The sequence below is a fragment of the Diorhabda sublineata genome, chromosome 7 (assembly GCF_026230105.1).
Source record: "Diorhabda sublineata isolate icDioSubl1.1 chromosome 7, icDioSubl1.1, whole genome shotgun sequence".
Taxonomy (NCBI): Eukaryota; Metazoa; Arthropoda; class Insecta; order Coleoptera; family Chrysomelidae; genus Diorhabda; species Diorhabda sublineata.
In genome coordinates, this window is record NC_079480.1 from 32,128,941 (window position 1) to 32,148,672 (window position 19,732).

At 32.2% G+C, this 19,732-nt stretch overlaps 1 protein-coding gene across 2 annotated transcripts; it reads right to left on the bottom strand.

The window, feature by feature from the left end:
* Positions 1 to 674: 674 nt before the first annotated feature.
* LOC130446520 (CD63 antigen-like) lies at positions 675 to 13,872 on the bottom strand. 2 transcript variants are annotated; one of them, XM_056782834.1, is made up of 5 exons: positions 13,726 to 13,872; positions 6,032 to 6,229; positions 3,122 to 3,307; positions 1,826 to 2,005; positions 675 to 1,595 (listed from the first exon to the last, which is right to left on the bottom strand). In XM_056782834.1, the coding sequence occupies exons 1-5, from the start codon at positions 13,798 to 13,800 to the stop codon at positions 1,524 to 1,526; spliced, it is 711 nt and encodes a 236-aa protein (XP_056638812.1). In that variant the 5' UTR covers positions 13,801 to 13,872; the 3' UTR covers positions 675 to 1,523. The 2 variants fall into 2 exon arrangements, with proteins under 2 accessions (XP_056638812.1, XP_056638813.1); XM_056782835.1 differs by lacking the exon at positions 13,726 to 13,872 and adding an exon at positions 7,779 to 7,917.
* Positions 13,873 to 19,732: the final 5,860 nt, after the last annotated feature.

Genomic DNA, 19,732 nt, shown 5'->3' on the forward strand with positions numbered 1-19,732 from the left:
AAAATTTGGTGCAGTTACTGCCCGATATTGATTTGGTGGTGTGACAGCGCTCCACCTTTCTGAAACTATATTATGTTCTCAGGAATTAGTGAGTTTGCTGGATCGGGACATAAAGAGACCTACGATTTAATGTCCAACAATTTCTGCAAACATATTTTTTGTGTGCTCATCCAATGAAGTTTAAATGTGCTCTCATTACAAAACAAAACAACTTCTAATTGGATATCTCTCCATGACTATCTGAGTTGATATTATTTCATAGGGATGCATTTCATTTTCGACAAATTCATGTGTGGCTAACTTTAAACGGCGGAGTTGCTTTTTGACCAGAATTATGTGGGTTTTCTTGAAAGCCAAGCATGATATATAATTTCATATCAACACTCACTGTATCGGCAGATGCTTTTTTTTGTCTTACATGACCAAGCTTGCGAAATTGCTTCTATATTTTGCTAATTGCTTGCTTTCGATAAATCTAGGCGATAATAATTAAAAAATTACAGTACAAACAATAAATTTCAACATCTTGCCACCTGTCGGAGAGTAGCAGTATCTATAAGTTTGAAATAAAGTGAAATGTATATCGACATCTCTACTTGTTGAATAGTTTACTGTATTTATCAATAGATGGTGAATTGCAAAAATCAATGGATGAAATGAAATGAAATAAATAATTTTTTTGTTTTATCGATTTTACTATTTACAATATTTATTTTCAGCTCCTTTCAATTAATATTACACAAGATTGCTACAATAGAAAGGTTATTAAATTATTGTATGTTGAAACGAGGAAAAAAATACATATACAGGGTATTTCAAAACAATTTTTGAATATAATTTCGCCAGTAGTTACGGCAAAATTCGTTAAAAATGTGTATACGCCCTTTATCGAGGATACGGATGGAGTTACGAAAATTTTTTACTGATCAAAGCGCAAATATCTTTCAGTTTTCTAACTAAGAGAGGGTTCGCCTTTTTTTGAAATACTTTGTATTTCAATGAACAGAAGTGTGAATATTTGAAACATTAATCAAAGTATAGGACTATGGAAACGACGTATACGAGGTCTGGCTTCTACATAACGAGATTGCGCGCCTAGAGGGAGACCTTGACGGTTGTGGTAAAATAACGAATAGTGCGTTGGGGATTTAGATATCTTATCTATGCAATTGATCTTTTTGTCGATATTAACATCCTCAATGGCTCGCAATTGCAAGGAGAGGGTCTTAAGCACTGACTAGTTTCGACGTTATTACGTCTCATCAGAGCATCTTAACACCCGTCGTTCGGGCTTGAGAACCGATCTGAAGACGACGTCAAAGAGCGTCGCATTTGGTACATTTCTTAATTAGGAAGTCATAATCATTTGAAGAAATTTGCAAAAGTGTTATAACAAAATTTATTTGTCTACAAATACTGATAGTTCAATAAAATATTCTACGTTCACAAGTTTCGTGTATTTTTGGATTTGTTCGAATATTTGCTAATATGTTGTCGTTATCTAACCATGATAACAGATAAATTTAATACCTAAATCTTCTTTCCCTATTTTTGATGCTGCTTGATAAGCAAAGTGAAAATATAGAGCCAATTATCTGAAATAAAAAAAAATATTGGTTAAAATATTATTCATCACCTTATAATCACAATAATATAACTTTTGAATCATCACGACTCCCCAAGAGGTCACTAGCGACCGATTCTCAAAATCAAAAACTATAACTCAAAGAATTTTCATCTTTTATTGTATATTTTATTTCACTTTTAACAAAAAACACTTATTTCAATCATCTCAATCAGGAAGAGTTCAATTTTTAGTATTTACCTCTAAAGATGAAAGGGTCAAAATAACGATTCCGATAATTTTCAAGGAGTTCTCCAAAAACTCGTAAAAAGCTTCCGCACAGCCCTGAGTATATAAAGTTCCTGTAGAATTCTGATTTGAATAGCAAGTATCCGGTGGGGTAGTCCAATCACTCGAAGATTTTATACCACAACACTTAAACTGAAAAAAATTAAGAATAAGGGATTACATCTCCATAAGATCAATAACAAAAATTTGTACAGTTCGGATCATGTCAGTCGGCGTGAAGTCATGATAACAGAAATATGTTCCATTTTCTTGTTTTTTAGACTGAATTTGTTAGTTGCGGTCATCGATACGGTTTTTGTTTGCGAAAACTCAAACCCTATGGAACCCATGAGAAATTCATTCTCATTGTCTCACTGTGAATCCTTCGATTCGGGTCTAAAACCGACGATGATCAGAAGCTGAGCGATCATAATAGATCATTATTCATCAATTAAATCGAAAAAATTAAAAAATATAGTCAACATTGTTTATTTCCTCCACTTACAAAAAAGAAATTGAGCGACAATTACTTGCTCAATCACACTTTTTCAATTAACAATGAGGTCTATTTAGTTATGTCAAATATCGTTATAGACATAAAAATATCGAAAGTGTTTGATTCCAAAGCAACGTGATTGAGAAAACCGTTTATTTATCATTATAAACGCGGAGATCTACTCAGTGGTCGTAATTACACTGCCAGCTTCTGATTCTTTAAAGTCAATAAGGATACCTTCGTATTTTTGTCATATTTAAATATTCTTGTAGGATCCTTAGAGCACTTGTTTTGGAAATGCCAGTCTTTGCTGGAATGTTTTTAGATTGATAACTGACAACAAATTTTTTTTATTAATTTAATGTGTTCTGGAGTAGTCACCATCACAGGACCTCCCGCGCGTGAGTCATCTTCTAATGATTCTCGTCCCCAGCGAAACAACTCCAATTTTTAATTGTCGAAAATGTTGTTTTTGATTTGTGTTGCTCCAAATCCTTCTACAAATTCTTGAAGGCCAAGGACTCATAGACTGCACCATGTCAAAGATACAATTTATATATCAACAGTATTATTTCTTTCTTCCAGAAATTTTTTCTTCTTCGCCGCTAGAGGGTTGGCGTAGCTCAATTGAAATCTAGCTTGGGTTCAAAATGAGTGTGACGCGGCTCTTTTGTGAATTTTCTAAAGTTCTCTAACTATATAGTTCGTTATGCTTTCAAATTAGAATTTGATAAATGAGATATTATACAAATATAAATAAAATTGAAACTTACCTCTTTTTGGATGAGGTCTACCAGCTCTTTGGTGGTGTTATCTGTATTTTGTATGACCGGAGTAAATACCTTCGTTATAGCTGATTCTACTTTAGTTTTGAAAGTATCCTCGTTATTCACTTCCACCATAACAAATATTCCTATAGCAATTTGCATGAAGAATATGATAAGTAAAATAACAGCGTACTGGAACAAAAATAGCCAAAGAAATATTAGAAAATAACCCTCAAATGATAGGGCTTAGAACAACAACTAAGTAACTTGGACTTTTTTTGGAAAATAATGTTACATAAAGGTTTGTAGCGCTATGATTCAGTTCTTTCCAATGCTATAACTAGATAAGTCATAAGACATTTCAATTGGAGGTGGTAAATATTTTGAGTTACCTTGTTCTTGCTAGACCAAGACCTCACCAAATCCAGTTTTCTAGTTGTTCAATTAACATATTGTAAATAACATGATTACATGTTCAATCCAATGTTCGTTGTGGTAAGTAGTTTCTTCTGGAGAAGCTCATATTTCTACCAGAAATAAATTTGTTCCTAGAGCATGCTTACATGTAATATAACATGTCGAAAAAATAGCTTTCAAAAGGCAGACTTTGTGTTTTTAGAAAGTACTATAGTATTGTGAAAAAAGTTACTACTACTGAGGCATCAAGATAAAACTATACTGTTTGTTTTTATCTACAAATAAAAAGTGAAGGTTTGCAAGACCACGTTTCTAAACACACTAGGCGTTCGTAAAGGTGTTGTTGACATTGTCATGACCCAAAGGACAAAAGAAAATACAATCGAATCCGATCAAAAAGTTCGATACATATGGCGGATCACTTTACAGCCAATTTGATATAAAACGTAAATATCTAGACCCTTCACTCATCATTAATCTAATGTGCGAGGTAGCCAAACCCTATGCATACCGGAAAATTTTAAATGAAGAATATAATCTTGGATTCCACCACCCCGAAATGCCATATTTGTATAAATAAAAAAAACCTCAAGCTCTAACGCTGAAGGATTTGAAGAAACTTTTACGTCTTTTGGTAAAGGATGAAACTAGTTGCAGCATGTTCCATTGGTACCAACAGATATTAGAAATAATGCCCTCTTTCACCAGCAGCGATTTAAGTTGTGAAATAGCAACACTTCCTCTTGGAATTAGTCGCATACCGTGTTTCAGTGATCGATGCGGAGGACAAAATTTAAATAGATTTGGTGCAACAATGTTTTTGACTCCCACATTTGTACCATAGATTTGAAGTTCTTGGTTGTTGGTCATATCGAAATCCAATGTATTCCACTATAACCACCGAGTAACAGAGAGTCGGAAAAGGAAACTGGCCGACAGTCTGGGAAAAAATCGCCCGAAGTACGAGACAAAAAAGGAGACAAACATCAGAATATCCACGAAATGTCCTTTTTGGAATCAATAGTCTGGAAAGCTTATACCGATAGTAACTTGACTATTCGGAAAGACGTTGTAAATGGTAAGTGGTGAGCTAGCAAAAAATGTGTTGGTTAACTTTTGTTCGGAAGAACGTCCATCTACTATGAGGTTTAGAAAAAAAATTGAAGGAGAGTTTAGAACCCTTGATTGTACCAGAAGAACGAGGAACAACAACAATTGCAATCAATATCAAACAAAAAGTGTACCGATTAAGACTTTCTTTTTACATCTATCCCTCCAGTAAAAAATTTGGGATACAAACCATTATATGAGATTATTCATCACAAATAAAATATCAAAAATAAGGAAATTAGGAATTCACGTGATCAAGAACTTGAAGAGTCTGGATCTGGGAATGACTTAATTTCTAATTTTTTCAAATATATGAAAGTTTCACATTTTACGATCCAGGTATAAATTGAATTTATTCAGTAGGAGTTCTTCTTTTCATGCCGTCTTCTCATTGCAGGTTGGCGACTATGTTTTTAAATGCGTCTCTGTCCCTCGCAACACGTCTCTTCTTCCTTCTGATACCTTTCTTTCCCTTTACTCTGCCCTGCATTATGTTCTGTAGCAGTAGGTATTCGTCGTGTGCTATGTAAGATGTTTTTCTTAATAATTGTCAACAGCTTTCTTTAGCAACCAATGCGTCTTAGTACTTCGTCGTTGGTGATTCCGTCAGTCCAGGTTATCTTCAGGATCTATCCACATCTCAAATACTTCAAGTTTTTTTTATCATTTGAGCTGTCAAAGTCCAAGTTACCAGCATTATTGACCACATATAATATTCCATGAATCCTATTCGGACTTGGAGGTTTAGATTTCTGTTTAATAATGGTCAACAGCTTTCTTTAGCGACCAAAGCATCTTAGTACATCGTCGTTGGTGATTCTATCAGTCCAGGTATCTTCAGGTAGCGTCCACATCTCAAATGCTTCAAGTTTTTTGATCATTTGAGCTGTCAAGGTCCAAGTTCCCGGTAGTATTGACCACACATAACATTCCATGAATCCTATTCTGACGTGGAGGTTTAGATTTCTGTTTGCAAACATTGAGGATTACTTGACAAATGCCTTTCGAGCCATTTCTAGTCTGATCTCGATTTATTCTAGTTGTATACGAGCAAAATTGTTTTGGAACACGCGGATCCGTGCATGCCAAACATATTTTAGATCGTATATCCTGCTTTGTCGAGTTGTAAAACATTTTTCAAATGAAGATGGGGTATTTAGTCGTTGGTGGAGAAGAAAGTGAATGAAACTGTATTAAATATAATCCTGATTTTCTTATTTTCCCCAAATTTGGAAGAGGTGGTGTTCGCGTAACAATTTAAGGCATGCGGTGTATCGAAGTTCGAAATATGACACGTGTCTATTATCTGACGCATCATTTAGAGACAAAAGCACGCGATAATACTGCATAAACTCTACATATATAAATGAAAATATTGTCTATACGTACTGTGGTTAGCATACATGAGCTCTCTCTGAAAGCTCCGCAGCATCCAAAAAAAGCTATGACAAATATTATAGATCCTACTATGATGGTCAAAACAGGCGCTAGACCTATTGATTGATAATCGTCTGGAATTGCATCTGTGTAGTGACTGAAATTCACCTTATATAAGATGCCTACGATCAGAAGAGCGAGTCCTCCAAGCTAAAACAAAAAAAAATGATTAAAAACAGTTTGAGATTGATATTCATTTCACGAACAATTTTATTAATAAGAAATACCAACAACCGAGTTAATTTAACTTGCTCCATCGTTTCCTGCATTTACTATTCTTGCTTCCTATTTGCCTTCTAATTTTTTATATACATTGTCTTCTGCTCAGATGGCATTTTATTAGATTTTATTTGGAATTGTACATTTTTTTATAGTTTAATTCATTCTGTTCTCCATTCCTTTTCATTGTTTTCTACTACACATTTCCTTTACTTTTTTTCTTCTTTCCTATTCATATTGTTTGTCATTTTTATCTGTAGCAGTCTGTAATATTAGTCGAATTTTTCAAAGAAAAATTAGACTATTACGGTAGGCATGACTAGAAGAAAAATGGGGGGCACATAATTTTTCCCATGTTTTGAGACCTCCTGAACACGATTATGATGATTTTTCGAATGTCTCTAGTTTATATATATATATATATATATATATATATATATATATATATATATATATATATATATATATATATATATATATATATATATATGTTTAAGCTACAATTCTTATTTTCGTCTCTGGAGCAATTGCTATGGGTCCGATTTGGTTCAAAATTAGCAAACATGGCTTTTTTGGCGGCGGATTGATGTTATTAGAGTTTGGTTTAAAACAAATGAATATTTCGAGGGGTCGCAGTGCAAAAAAAGTGGTTTTTGACCTTTGCTCACCTCTGCAGTTCAAACGAAAAGCGACTGAAAAATAAAATTTCACATGTAGGTCCAATTAGTTGCGAGATGATTTCCTGTCTAAGGTCGAAACTTTCCATCTCCACCCCTCTCCATTTTATGGTCATTTTTGTTATATTTTCTTATTTTTTGGCCAAAAAAAGTTTAACTAGAGGGTTCGAACTTCGCATGCAAGTAGGGATGATGTTGAAGAATTGTCTTTCTCAAGTTCAAAGTTGTCTTCTTCAGTTCTTCTAGCACAAAACGCCCGAAATCATTTTGATCGTTGTAATTGTTGAACTGGACCGCCTCCTATTTAACGAATAATACGAGTATGATCGTTGCTAGGGTGATTTTTTTTACTTCCCATTTTCGAAATTTCTTGTCATTATGACAATTTTTTCTTTGTTGTCAATTGGAATTGAACAAGAGGGTTCGAGACCACCCGGTGCACCGGGTCTATCGCCGAGTATTCAGTAGAAAAAATTCTAGTTTCGTGATGGAGCTCTGCTGCTCACGGCTTTTTTTTTTCTTTTTGGCCTGGTGGATTTTTCTCTCTGTTTAATTTTCTGTATTATTATTTTATTAGCCGCCTTCACGTGCGAGCTCTTTAGGTTCCTATAGTCCAGTTGTATCGTTTAGAAAAGAACTAACTTTTGTCTGTTTGTTTATTTGTTTTTTCATTGGAAATAGAAGTAGAAATAGATAAAGAATGTCGTGAAATGTGTTTACCAGAAATTCGTCTGATAAAAATATCAAATATTCATCGAAAACATTAAGAATATATTTTCAAATAAGATTTATCAATTACTCACAGAAATCGTAAAGTTAGCTCCTGATAAGTAAAATTTCACACAACTTTCACCAAACGCCATTATGTGGTTCTACAAATTATTAAACAATTTTCTTTGATCTTCCATTCAGTAATTACTCATACCTTCTGATAAGTAGGACTTATCTAAGTTTAGTATTTATCTAAGAATGAACGTCATTGAATCATAAGATTCTTAAATGATTATATTTCGATATATAGATAATAACAATAAAAATGATAATAATTTAATTCACCGATATGAGTGTCGTTGAAGAGGTTCTATAATTTTGTTTTATATTGATCGTTAAATTGGAAAAAGAAAAAACGAAGTTTTATAACCAAAAACACAATGGGTTACAGAAAGACTTTTCGGAAACTATAACTAACCCATAAAAATTTTCTAACGTCGCATTCAATTCTCTGTGGAAACTTTCGATTTTTGTGTAATTTTTTCATGATATTTATCTAATTATGAAATCGATTCTTGGTCTTTTAAAATTGTTATTGAGCAGTTATCAAAAATTCAATCCATCACGCGGATTTTGCACTAAAGTTTAATACCAATAAGCTGAAATACCGAAAAGTATAAAAACGGCAAACATCAGTGACTTTTCAATAACGCAGTTCATGAAATTTGACAGTAGACAGCCGTTTAAGGGTAACAAATAGTTTTTATCGTTCAAAATCATATGACTGCGAACAAATTGACTCGGTGAGTTTTCAAACAACAATGAATGTGATCTGTGCTAGTTTCCGCATATTAAGATCAGTCTTAGAGATAATAAAAGTAAAAAGTGAAGGACAGCGAAGTTCAGAAAAAGGAAAAAGTGAATTGTGACGAGGCATTACATGGAACTCGATCAAGATATATATCATTATGAGGGCGAAGAAGCAAAACTTGGTTTAAAAAATACATTAGGAAGAAATAATAGATAAAAATTAATGTTTACAAAGTAGGATGAGTGTAGATTTAGTGAACAAGTAGGTTTTCATAAGGGAGTCTAAAAGATGTTACTGAGTGTCTGCGAATAAGAATATATATCGATAAAATGAGGTTATGATTTCAATACTGTAATAAGGGTATCCAACGAAGAGCACAAAGAACATTAGTATGTGTTACATCAAAGATTTAAGAAAATTTGCTGTACGGAAATAATAATAGGTTTTATACAGGATGTTCCGGGACTTGATGCAAAAAATTCGGGAATGAATAGATGACGTGACCATACGACTCCTCATTTCTGGGTCATATGTCGAATATTATGAATTTTTAATGGATGATTACGTATGTTTATGTAGTGTGATGAAATGAATAAATCTACACTACTATCCGGAGGCCGGGGGCGGTTCATGTCCTATAGTTAACAATCCGTAGCTTTTACAAGGACAACCTGTATAATCTAAAGATAAAAAAATGAATTTTTCAATCAAAAAGTACTCTTTGTTTAACTGTATGAAATTTATGGCTTAGGAGATATACAGGGTGTCCCATGATGAGTTAATACTATCTGTATATGGCAAAATACTTATAGTAAAATCATGAAAATTTTAACTAAAATATTAGATAGCCGACTGCAACTTTGTTATTTTGAATAGAGCAAACTGTATATTAATATATTTTTGAAACCTACGTAAAATTATAGTATACTTTTGTCTGAAAACTTTTTTCGGAAAATACATACTTCTTGAGTTATTAATTTTTTTTGTAAAAAATTTGAACGTTGCAGATCCTTGTAAATTATTTTTTTACGAGAATACCCTTAAAGATATGAAAATGGTTTCTATCTGGTTGCTTCAAGCAAGGTTAGACGTATTTGAACCTATGTTGAAAAATTATTCATTTTATACAGGGTGTGAATAAAAAGTGTACAAAGTTTAACTTCATAAATATTGATTTTTTTTATTTTTAAATTATAACTACCCATTTTTTTCTATTTTAATGCATTCAATGGTGAAAAATAAGAAAAATTCATGTATACTTTTCTATACATAAAAGATATTAAATATTTTCTGTAAATTTTTAGAGATGCAATGAAGAAGAAATTTGATATTTATGAAGTTAAACTTTGAACACTTTTTATACACACCCTATATAAAATAAAAAATTTTTCAACATAGATTCATATACGTCTAATCTTGCCCAAAGCAACCGAATAGAAACCATTTTCATATTTTTAAGGGAATCCTCGTAAAAAAATAATTTATAAGGGTCTGTAACGGTCAAATTTTTTACAAGAAGTTTCTATTTTCCAAAAACAATTTTCATACAAAAATATACTAAAATTTTACGTAGATTTCAAAAATATATTTTATATTTATGGCTTAGGAGATATGTAGATTTTTAGATCATTGTTAATGCCAAAAAAACCGTTCGTCATAAAGAGACATTCTGAAGGAAATTATCATAAATTGTAATTATTTAGTGAAAATAGTTACGGGAAAAATTAAAATACAATAAAACATTTCTAATTGAATTGCATACTGTCGAACATCGTGTAACTTACATAAGGAAAAAATTGAAATGCAGAAAAATTTGAACAAAGTGGAATTCTCCTGGAATTAGGTCAATCAATCTCCCAATATGGTTCGATGATTACTTGGTGACTGTTTCATATAGTGGACCAAATTTGATATTTTTGAATCAAAGGGTTGCTAAGAAATTTTTTTTTACAAATTTCGAGCCTTATTTTAGAAGACCTATAATTCCCCTTGGATCAAAATTGATATGGAGGTTAATTGCTCACAATTGTTATATTTTGGATTCTCCTTTGCTCTGTATCGATTCTTATGCGAGATACCCTGTATATTACTTAGATTTACTTCATGCTTTCAATCTAATCACACTGTATATTATTATATCGACCACTTCAAAGTGTTTGGTTAACCTAAACCTAAATGATTTGTCTTTTTCCCCCAATTCTCTTTCTTCAATATGTAATTTTAGCAAAAACTTTTCTTAACGTTTTTTTCCAAGGAAATGGGATGTAACTTATCAATCGGCCTGTCGCGGTTTTCTAAAATATTTTGTCATTTCATTAATTATTGCATTAACACATCCAATATCTAAAAGAATCTGGTTTATCGACTTTCAATTTATATTTTATATTTCTCTCACAACTTTTGATTGCTTCATCAGGATGATTCCTGATTATTTGTTTGGTATTACTCATTTCGAGCAAAACCGTATAAAGAGGTGTGAGACGTATTATCTATGTTTGATCATTAAATAAACACCAGGAAATAAAAGTGATAAAATGACTATCCTTGATTGCTACGATTACGTGGAAATTTTTCAGGTGGAAAACGACATTAGATAGCTGGACTACAACCAACAGAGGAGACACTTCGGCAATCTGTGTAGTACCAGTGTACTATAGTACATACTTTTTTTGTAGGGTTAAGAAAAATTACTTATAACTACATGATTATATTTGTTAAAACAGATGGCCTAATTATTTTAAGACGCCGGCTTTTACTACTCCGATTAAATAATCTTTTGTCTGGTCTATTGACACATTGGCAACGCTCAAGCGGTAAGCGTGGAGCGATGCCGCTTCAGCGGTGTTAAAACATCTTTCTGGCTATAGATTTTGAATGAATGTGTACACAATGCAAAAGACCGCCGCTCAACGTCGCGCGATGGAACGCATCGCGCTGCTAGAGCTTCGATCTTGTTCGTTTTTTTGAGCTTCATCGCCTCCAGAATATTCTTCAGAAACACATCTTCAAGAAAAACAACAAGGATTTACAGTACCTCCAGAATATTCCTCAGAAACACATCCTCAACCAACAAGGATATAGAGTGCCTCAGGAATATTCTTCAGAAACACATCCTCAAGAAAACCAACTAGGATACAGAGTGCCTCAGGAATATTCTTCAGAAACACATCCTCAAGAAAAACAACAAGGATTTACAGTACCTCCAGAATATTCTTCAGAAACACATCCTCAAGAAAACCAACTAGGATATATAGTGCCTCAGGAATATTCTTCAGAAACACATCCTCAAGAAAACCAATAAGGATATATAGTACCTCCAGAATATTCTTCAGAAACACATCCTCAAGAAAAACAACAAGGATTTACAGTACCTCCAGAATATTCTTCAGAAACACATCCTCAAGAAAACCAACTAGGATATATAGTGCCTCAGGAATATTCTTCAGAAACACATCCTCAAGAAAACCAATAAGCATATATAGTACCTCCAGAATATTCTTCAGGAACACAAGCTTGTAGAATGCAAAACATCCATTACTAGTTACATGCATTGTCCTTTTTTTCGTTTTATTGTATTTACTATAAACGTATCATAAACATGCAAATAAAAATTGCATGATTTTACCTAGAATGTAATCAAACTTTTCCACTAATATTCTTAAAAACTGAAAAAATCGTATTGGATCACTACGAAGTTCATGATAAAGGTGATGGAATTCGCCATAAGCAAATTTATCTCTATTAAATTCATGAACGCCTTGTATTTTTTGCTTTTCTTTAAAATTAGCCTTCGCAGTCGTGTAATAATCGTTTGGATACCAAATTCGTTTCGTCTTTTTGGTTCGAAAGCTAGAAAATAACTAAAACGACGCGCGATGACATCGCAAAAGCGGCATCGCTCACCGCTTGAGCGTCGCCAATGTGAACGCACACTAACACTATTGAGCACATATCTGGGAGTGTTGACAATAATGCACAGCACCTTGTTTTGGAATCTCTGCAGGATCTCTATGTTGGAATTGCTGGCTGTCCTCCAGAGCTAAATTTCGTAACTCCATACCGGCTTGACGATGCTTTTATTGCCTTCGGTCTAAGTGAAGTCCTAAGTATTTAACTTGTGGGAGTTTTGCTTCATTAATTTTTCACAAGAGGACATGTTTCCTTTCCAAGTGTAAACGTAACATGAACGGACTTGGATTCATTGGTTTCAATACGCCATACATTGAGCCATAAATGGATCTTGTTTAGATTCAGCTGCAACTTCCTTGAGGCAGCTGTGGGATATCTGTGGGACAATAATATGGCAGTATCATCAGAGAATGTCCCCAATGCTGTTTTGCTAATTAGTAGTAGATTAAATACAATTTGTACTATAATCCTACTTTGTCGAAGGCTTGTGAGATGTCCAAGAAGGCTGCTGAGCAAATTCTTTGATTAGTCGGTGTGCCTTGTGTCATGTTTATTTTGGAATCCGAATTGGTGTTGTGGTATGACTTTTATTTCTTTTAAAATGCTATTTGATCTGTTCATGTACTTAGATTTTTTCAAATACCTTGGACAAGATGAACTGCAAGCTAATAAGTGTAAGGTCTAGTAAGATGTGGCTTTATGTTGTCTTTCCCTTGTTTTGGAATCATAATTATTTGAGATAATTTTCAGGTACGGATGTCTACGAAGTAGTAACGTTTTTCGTATTTATTTACAATCACGTTCTTAATTTATTTACATACTATAATTCACTTAACTTATAACAATTTACATAAACTTATTTATATACCACAAATAGAATTCTACAAAGTTCTAGAACAAAAAGAAACAAATAAATAGACATTTCTAGATATTATTTGAAAGAAATATTGTGAATAAACCGCCCGCTATAATAAAAAGTCATCAAAAGCGCTTCCGCCATTTATAAAAAATGTAAAAGACGCCGCGCGAATTCGCCGAATTATTAAAATTTCATACTAGCTGGACAGGAACCATTTTGTGATCTTATTCATAACAATATGTTATAGAACGATTAAGTCATTATGTCCATTGGATAATCGCACGATTTAGTTGTTTTAATTATCCATTTAGCGGACAACTAGTGATAGATTATTACTTTCTTCAGCCACTACTTTTTCTAAATATTTATCAATTACCCAATAACGTAAATTGAATCAAATCATATGTGTTTGTAAATACTTGTTAATAGAAATTTCTTATTTGAATGTAGGAGTACTTACAGCAAAAATTAGATTTGCTCCGGCAACTAAAAACTTCACAATCCCCTCTGCACAACTCATGGCAGCACTACACATATTAATTACTTATCTATTGTACAGTTTATTAGACGAGCCAGGTACTCCAGGTTATCTTTCACAAATAAAGGTGACACTATTGATAAGGCTATTTTTATATGAATTCTACCACATAGATAACACTAATAATTGTAAACATTTTTACGCGATAGATCTACCAAAATTTTCACTCACAAAATAGATTTATATTTTTTTTACTTCAAATTCTTCTTTTTACAAATTACGGTGGAAATATCCATTAGAGTGCATAGTGAGTTATTGAAAAAAATTATATTAACTTATCTAGAACTAATTATATTTTGCTACTAAATTTAAAGTCTTCCAAGTATTCGAAAAATTTATGTTTGATAATGAGAATTTAGAATTTCTAGTAGAGAGTTTGAGAAATCTTCTTTTTTTTTAAATATTGCTGGCAATTAGTTGACTAGTATTACCATCTGTCAAAATCAGCTGTGCTTCGTATAAAAATGGTCATCGTGGGGTAAACAAATGCTTTTACCGTAATTTTGTGTGCGGTTTGTGAAGTTATTTGTTGAATTTTACACCTTACGATGATTTCCAGTTTGATTTCTTGAAGAGTTACTACGACTCATTTTTTTTTCGACTATTCAGTGCTGTGCTTAGTGTAGATAAGTGTTAAATATATTCTGAAAGGTGAATAGATTGGAAACGAAAGCTCTCTTTATCTAATGAAAAGAAATTAACTCAACCTAAAGTTTATCCTTATACCTTTGCTGCAATTGAGTTATCACTTTGCATCTTCAAGCTTTTTTTTTAAATATTGCTGGCAATTAGTTGTGCGGTCTCACCAACTGTCAAAATCAGCTGATGCTCGTATAAAAATGGTCATCGTGGGGTAAACAAATGCTTTTACCGTAAGTTTGTGTGCGGTTTGTGAAGTTATTTGTTGAATTTTACACCTTACGATGATTTCCAGTTTGATTTCTTGAAGAGTTACTACGACTCATTTTTTTTTCGACTATTCAGTGCTGTGCTTAGTGTAGATAAGTGTTAAATATATTCTGAAAGGTGAATAGATTGGAAACGAAAGCTCTCTTTATCTAATGAAAAGAAATTAACTCAATCTAAAGTTTATCCTTATACCTTTGCTGCAATTGAGTTATCACTTTGCATCTTCAAGCTTTTTTTTTAAATATTGCTGGCAATTAGTTGTGCGGTCTCGCCAACTGTCAAAATCAGCTGATGCTCGTATAAAAATGGTCATCGTGGGGTAAACAAATGCTTTTACCGTAAGTTTGTGTGCGGTTTGTGAAGTTATTTGTTGAATTTTACACCTTCTGATGATTTCCAGTTTGATTTCTTGAAGAGTTAATACGACTCATTTTTTTTTTCGACTATTCAGTGCTGTGCTTAGTGTAGATAAGTGTTAAATATATTCTGAAAGGTGAATATATTGGAAACATGTGATAAATGAGTAAAATGAGCAGAATTATGACTAAAGAACTCTTTATCTAATGAAAAGGAACTGGGTTATCACTTTGTACCTTTAAGAAGTACTAATTTATATTTAATAAACTTGTTGTCAATATCCCAAAAGTGGATATTGATGTTCAAACAACTCCCGTAACTTAAGCCCAAAATAAATAGAAGTATTCCAAATTTTGTGAACTGCTTCAGACTGACTGAAGAGAAACTGCAAAAATATTCGGTTTTAGCTGTATTAGTTTCACTGAAATGGATATTAAAAGTATCTATGGAATAATCTTAATACCTTAAAATAATACAAAACAACCCTCACTAACGGAAAAAACCAAGAAAAACTAACACGGGTATAAACGTGAAAGTTGATTGTTTACCCCCACGGCCGTATATAAGCTTACCCTAGATTGTCTAATTAACAGTTTTTTGACACAAAAATCTGCTTATGCTGCAAGTGCTTATGGAATCATCATATTATGAGTATCCAATCAGCAGTTTTCTGAAAGTTTGGTAGGATTCACGCAAAAAGGGGATCCTTTTTGTAGGTTTTTTTCCATAACTAGATTGGTTGCTACTTTCTAGATATTTCTGAGGTTCAAATTGAAGGTTGTTGAGTATGCAGACCTTATGTATGTATATGGATTTGGAACCCAGGGGATTGTTCTTTAAATATTGGGCGTTTTTGTTCAAAGGCTGAAAGTATACTACATAAAATAGTTACAAATTTCTCCATTGCAGTCAATGTTTACTTAATAACGGTAACTGAGAAGAGGTACCTAAAATGTTATGTGGGCGAAAAGGGGTAGCGTGTATGAGAAACCCTGCCTTTTAATGAGATCCAAACCATTCATAAAATTGATACATATCAATAGGTTGGGAGATATATAAATAGTGAATTCATCTTATTCTTGATAATAATCATATTTTTTTTATTTCTTGCTTTTTCAGTAAATAGTAACGAAAAAAATCTGGCATTAAATATTTGAGTCGATCCCTGAAAATACATTCAATACCTGCTTTAATGAATTCATAAATTTACGGCTGTGTTTATTTCAGAAACGGTTTACGTTTAAAACAACAAAAATAAAAATTAGATTTATAAAATATGATTTCAGTGGTAAGTCTCTGTATATACCATTTTAGAGAATTTCTATACTTTCCAGTTTCAAAATGTTTTGCAAAGGATAAACTTCCGAAAAACGCCAAGAGGATTTGGAAAGTAAAAATGATAGAGAATGGTCACAATCGAATAAGGAGTAAGAAAATATACCTGGGATCGTGCGCATGCACTAAAAACGGTCTAAAAAGGCCTATTCGTGCCACGGAAAAGGAAAGAAAAATAGAAATACGATAGTTAACGCACTGGACCTAACCTAACCTAACCCAACTTTATCTAACCTAACTTAACCTAACCTAACCTAACTTAACCTCCTAACTCAACCTAACTTAACTTGACCTAACCTAACTTAACCTAGCCTAACCCATCTTACATTTTTGAAAGTATTCCTTCTAATTTTAACTCAAAAAACCAAACTACAAGAAATGTTTTAAGCTTGCAATGTTTTATTTACCACTAATTTGAGGAACGAGCAAAATGGCGGATATTTCTGCTCCTACTTACAACCTGCGGACGAAATGACCACGATTTTCGACCTTGCGAGGTCGCAGGAATTTCAAAAATATCGACGTCACCTGTAAAATTTCATTGGCGTTTTTCGGAAGTTCAGCCAAATATAAAAAGTATTTATCTAGAAATTATTTGCAGAATCGTTTGGTTTACAAAATAAAAGGTCACCCTGTTGTCTTAATAAAAATTAATAACACCTATTATATTATTTATTTGGAAGGTGAATAATCATATTTTCCATCTCAGTCATTTGATATCAGTAATATTTTATTTTAATTTACACCGTTTTGTTTGTCTAGTTATTCTACCATTAGACGGTTTTACTTTAAATCCTTTATGCTGAACATGCGTCATAAATATGACTATAATATTTTTATGGTATAATAGATAAAATCTCTCAATTTGTCAATGTTCGACAATAGCAATTCTATGAACTGATAAATAAATATCTGATTTTAACCATATAGAAACCTTTTTTATTAGTGGTTTTATGAAAAAAAGTTATTCTTGATAAAAAGTTCTGCATGGTTCAAAAGTTAAAATGCAACTATCAGATATCCGTTTTTTGATGCAGTATACGAGGTTTGTCAAAAAATTTGAATATTATGCAAAAGTAAAAAATCCTTATTTTTCGCAATTCAGAAAAATGTTATAAAGTAGTTTTGAATGAAAAGTTATATTCAAATATGCAATTACAGCCATTTATTATGAATATTCAGGTATTGTGATTATTTACTAATCATCACGTATTAATTATTCTGGCTGGATACAGTTTATCTTTGTACCTGTTAAAAATATGAAAACCTTTCTATTCATCACTGTTTTTGGTAATTATTTAGCTTAGGTTGCATGCGCCCGATTTACTTGAAATTTTAGTATGTTATACAGCTTTTTATGCTGAAAAAGAAGATGTATATATATATATATATATATATATATATATATATATATATACATATATATAGGAGAGGTTCAGGTAAAAGCTTTTATGAGCCCCTTCCCCGCCCCCAATCCTCTCCAACAATAAATATAATTAGTTACGACTAATGTAATGACACAAATCAATTTCTAACAATAATAATTTATTTACACGTACAAATAATCATTAATTTCTATTGGATACATTCGTGACATTCTTTCAATAAATGCTTCAATTCTATTGGAATATGAATAATTTATTTTAAATAGAAATTACCCAAAATTCTGACGATAATGAGATCTAGTTCTCCATAACGAGATAAGTAACCTAACCTAACCTAGCCTAACCAAACCTATCCTAACCTAACCTAACCTAACATAGTCTAACCTAACCTAACTTATCTAAATTTTCAATTTAGAAAAAGTATGTGAATGGATGATTTCCGCGCTCAACATATATACATCTTCATTTTCAGCATCAAAAACTGTATGAAATACTAAAATTTCAAGGAAATCGAGCTTGTGCAACGTAAACTAAATAATTACCCTGTTTTTAAATAGCCTTGCAATTTACATACGTAATGAATGCATGATAATTATTTATTGTAAAACTTGAAAAATTCATACGAATATTTATTAAACATAAACAAATATAATTAAATTTTAATTTAATGTCTTCTTTTTGTAAACATTTAATTTTTCTTTTGTCATATTTGGAATAACTTTTTAGCGTTCTTAGAAATAATCCTCTCCAAATGGTCTACATCATCAAATGGCTTTCGCTGATAAACCTGCTGTTTTAAGTAATCCCATAAAAAATGTTAAGGGGAGTCAAATCAGCAGACCTAGGAGGCCAAAAAATATCTGAATACCTGTGAATCACCTTCCCATTAAACATATTTTCAAGGAATATTCTAACGTTTGATGTACTATGGATGGAAGCACCGTTTTGTTAGAACATTCTTGTGAGATCGTGCAAAAAATCACGTACTTGATTTTCTAATTAGTGTAAGTATTGTGCGGCATTTTAGAAATGTCGAAAAAAAAAGGTCCAAGAAATTTATTTTTGTACACACCACACCATACGTTCGTTTTAAAAGAATATAGAACCGAGTTTATATTACAAAGTTTGGATTACTTTTAGACCACCAGGGATAATTCTGTGATGAGTCAGTTTGAAGAAAATGTGGCCTCTACGGAAAATATTATAGTTCTTGAAAAAAAAAACGTAAAAAACTTTCCTTGTATCAGAGCGCAGAATTTAAAACGATTATCGTAATCCCTTGGTAGTAAAGTGTGTACAAATTTCGGTTTGTATGCAACATATTCAATATCTTTCAAAATATTTGCCAGTGTATCTTTACTGACTGAAGTAGTTTGGATTGCAGAGGCCCTTTTTCTTAATGATATTTTTGGTTCTTCTACGACGAAGCATCACTTTAAATTCAGCGTCTTTAATCGCAACCCGTTTTCGGCGTTTATTCTCAAATTTATTTTCTATACTTACTAACCTTAAATTTATTTAAAATGTTTGTAACCGTTGACTGACCAATGTTCATATACGGATATATATATTGTTAAAAATATTTGTTTGTATTTTGTAATTGTCTCCAACAATTAACACAAATTCTATTTTTTCTTCACTATTTAGTAAATTTGCAATTTTTATTGTAATGTTATAAACAACAACTCAATCTGATTTTCGCTGTCACATACTCTATGTTATAGCCGCCTAGATTGCGTTAAATTTTTTATTATTATTAGTAAATAATCACAAAACCTGAATTTTCTTAATAAATGGCTGTAATTGCATATTTGAATATAACTCTTAATTCAAAACAACATTTTTCTGTATTATAAAAAAAAAGATAATTTACTCTTACACAAAATTCAAATTTTTTGTCAAACCTCGTATACTGCTTCAGAAAATTGATATCTGATGGTTGC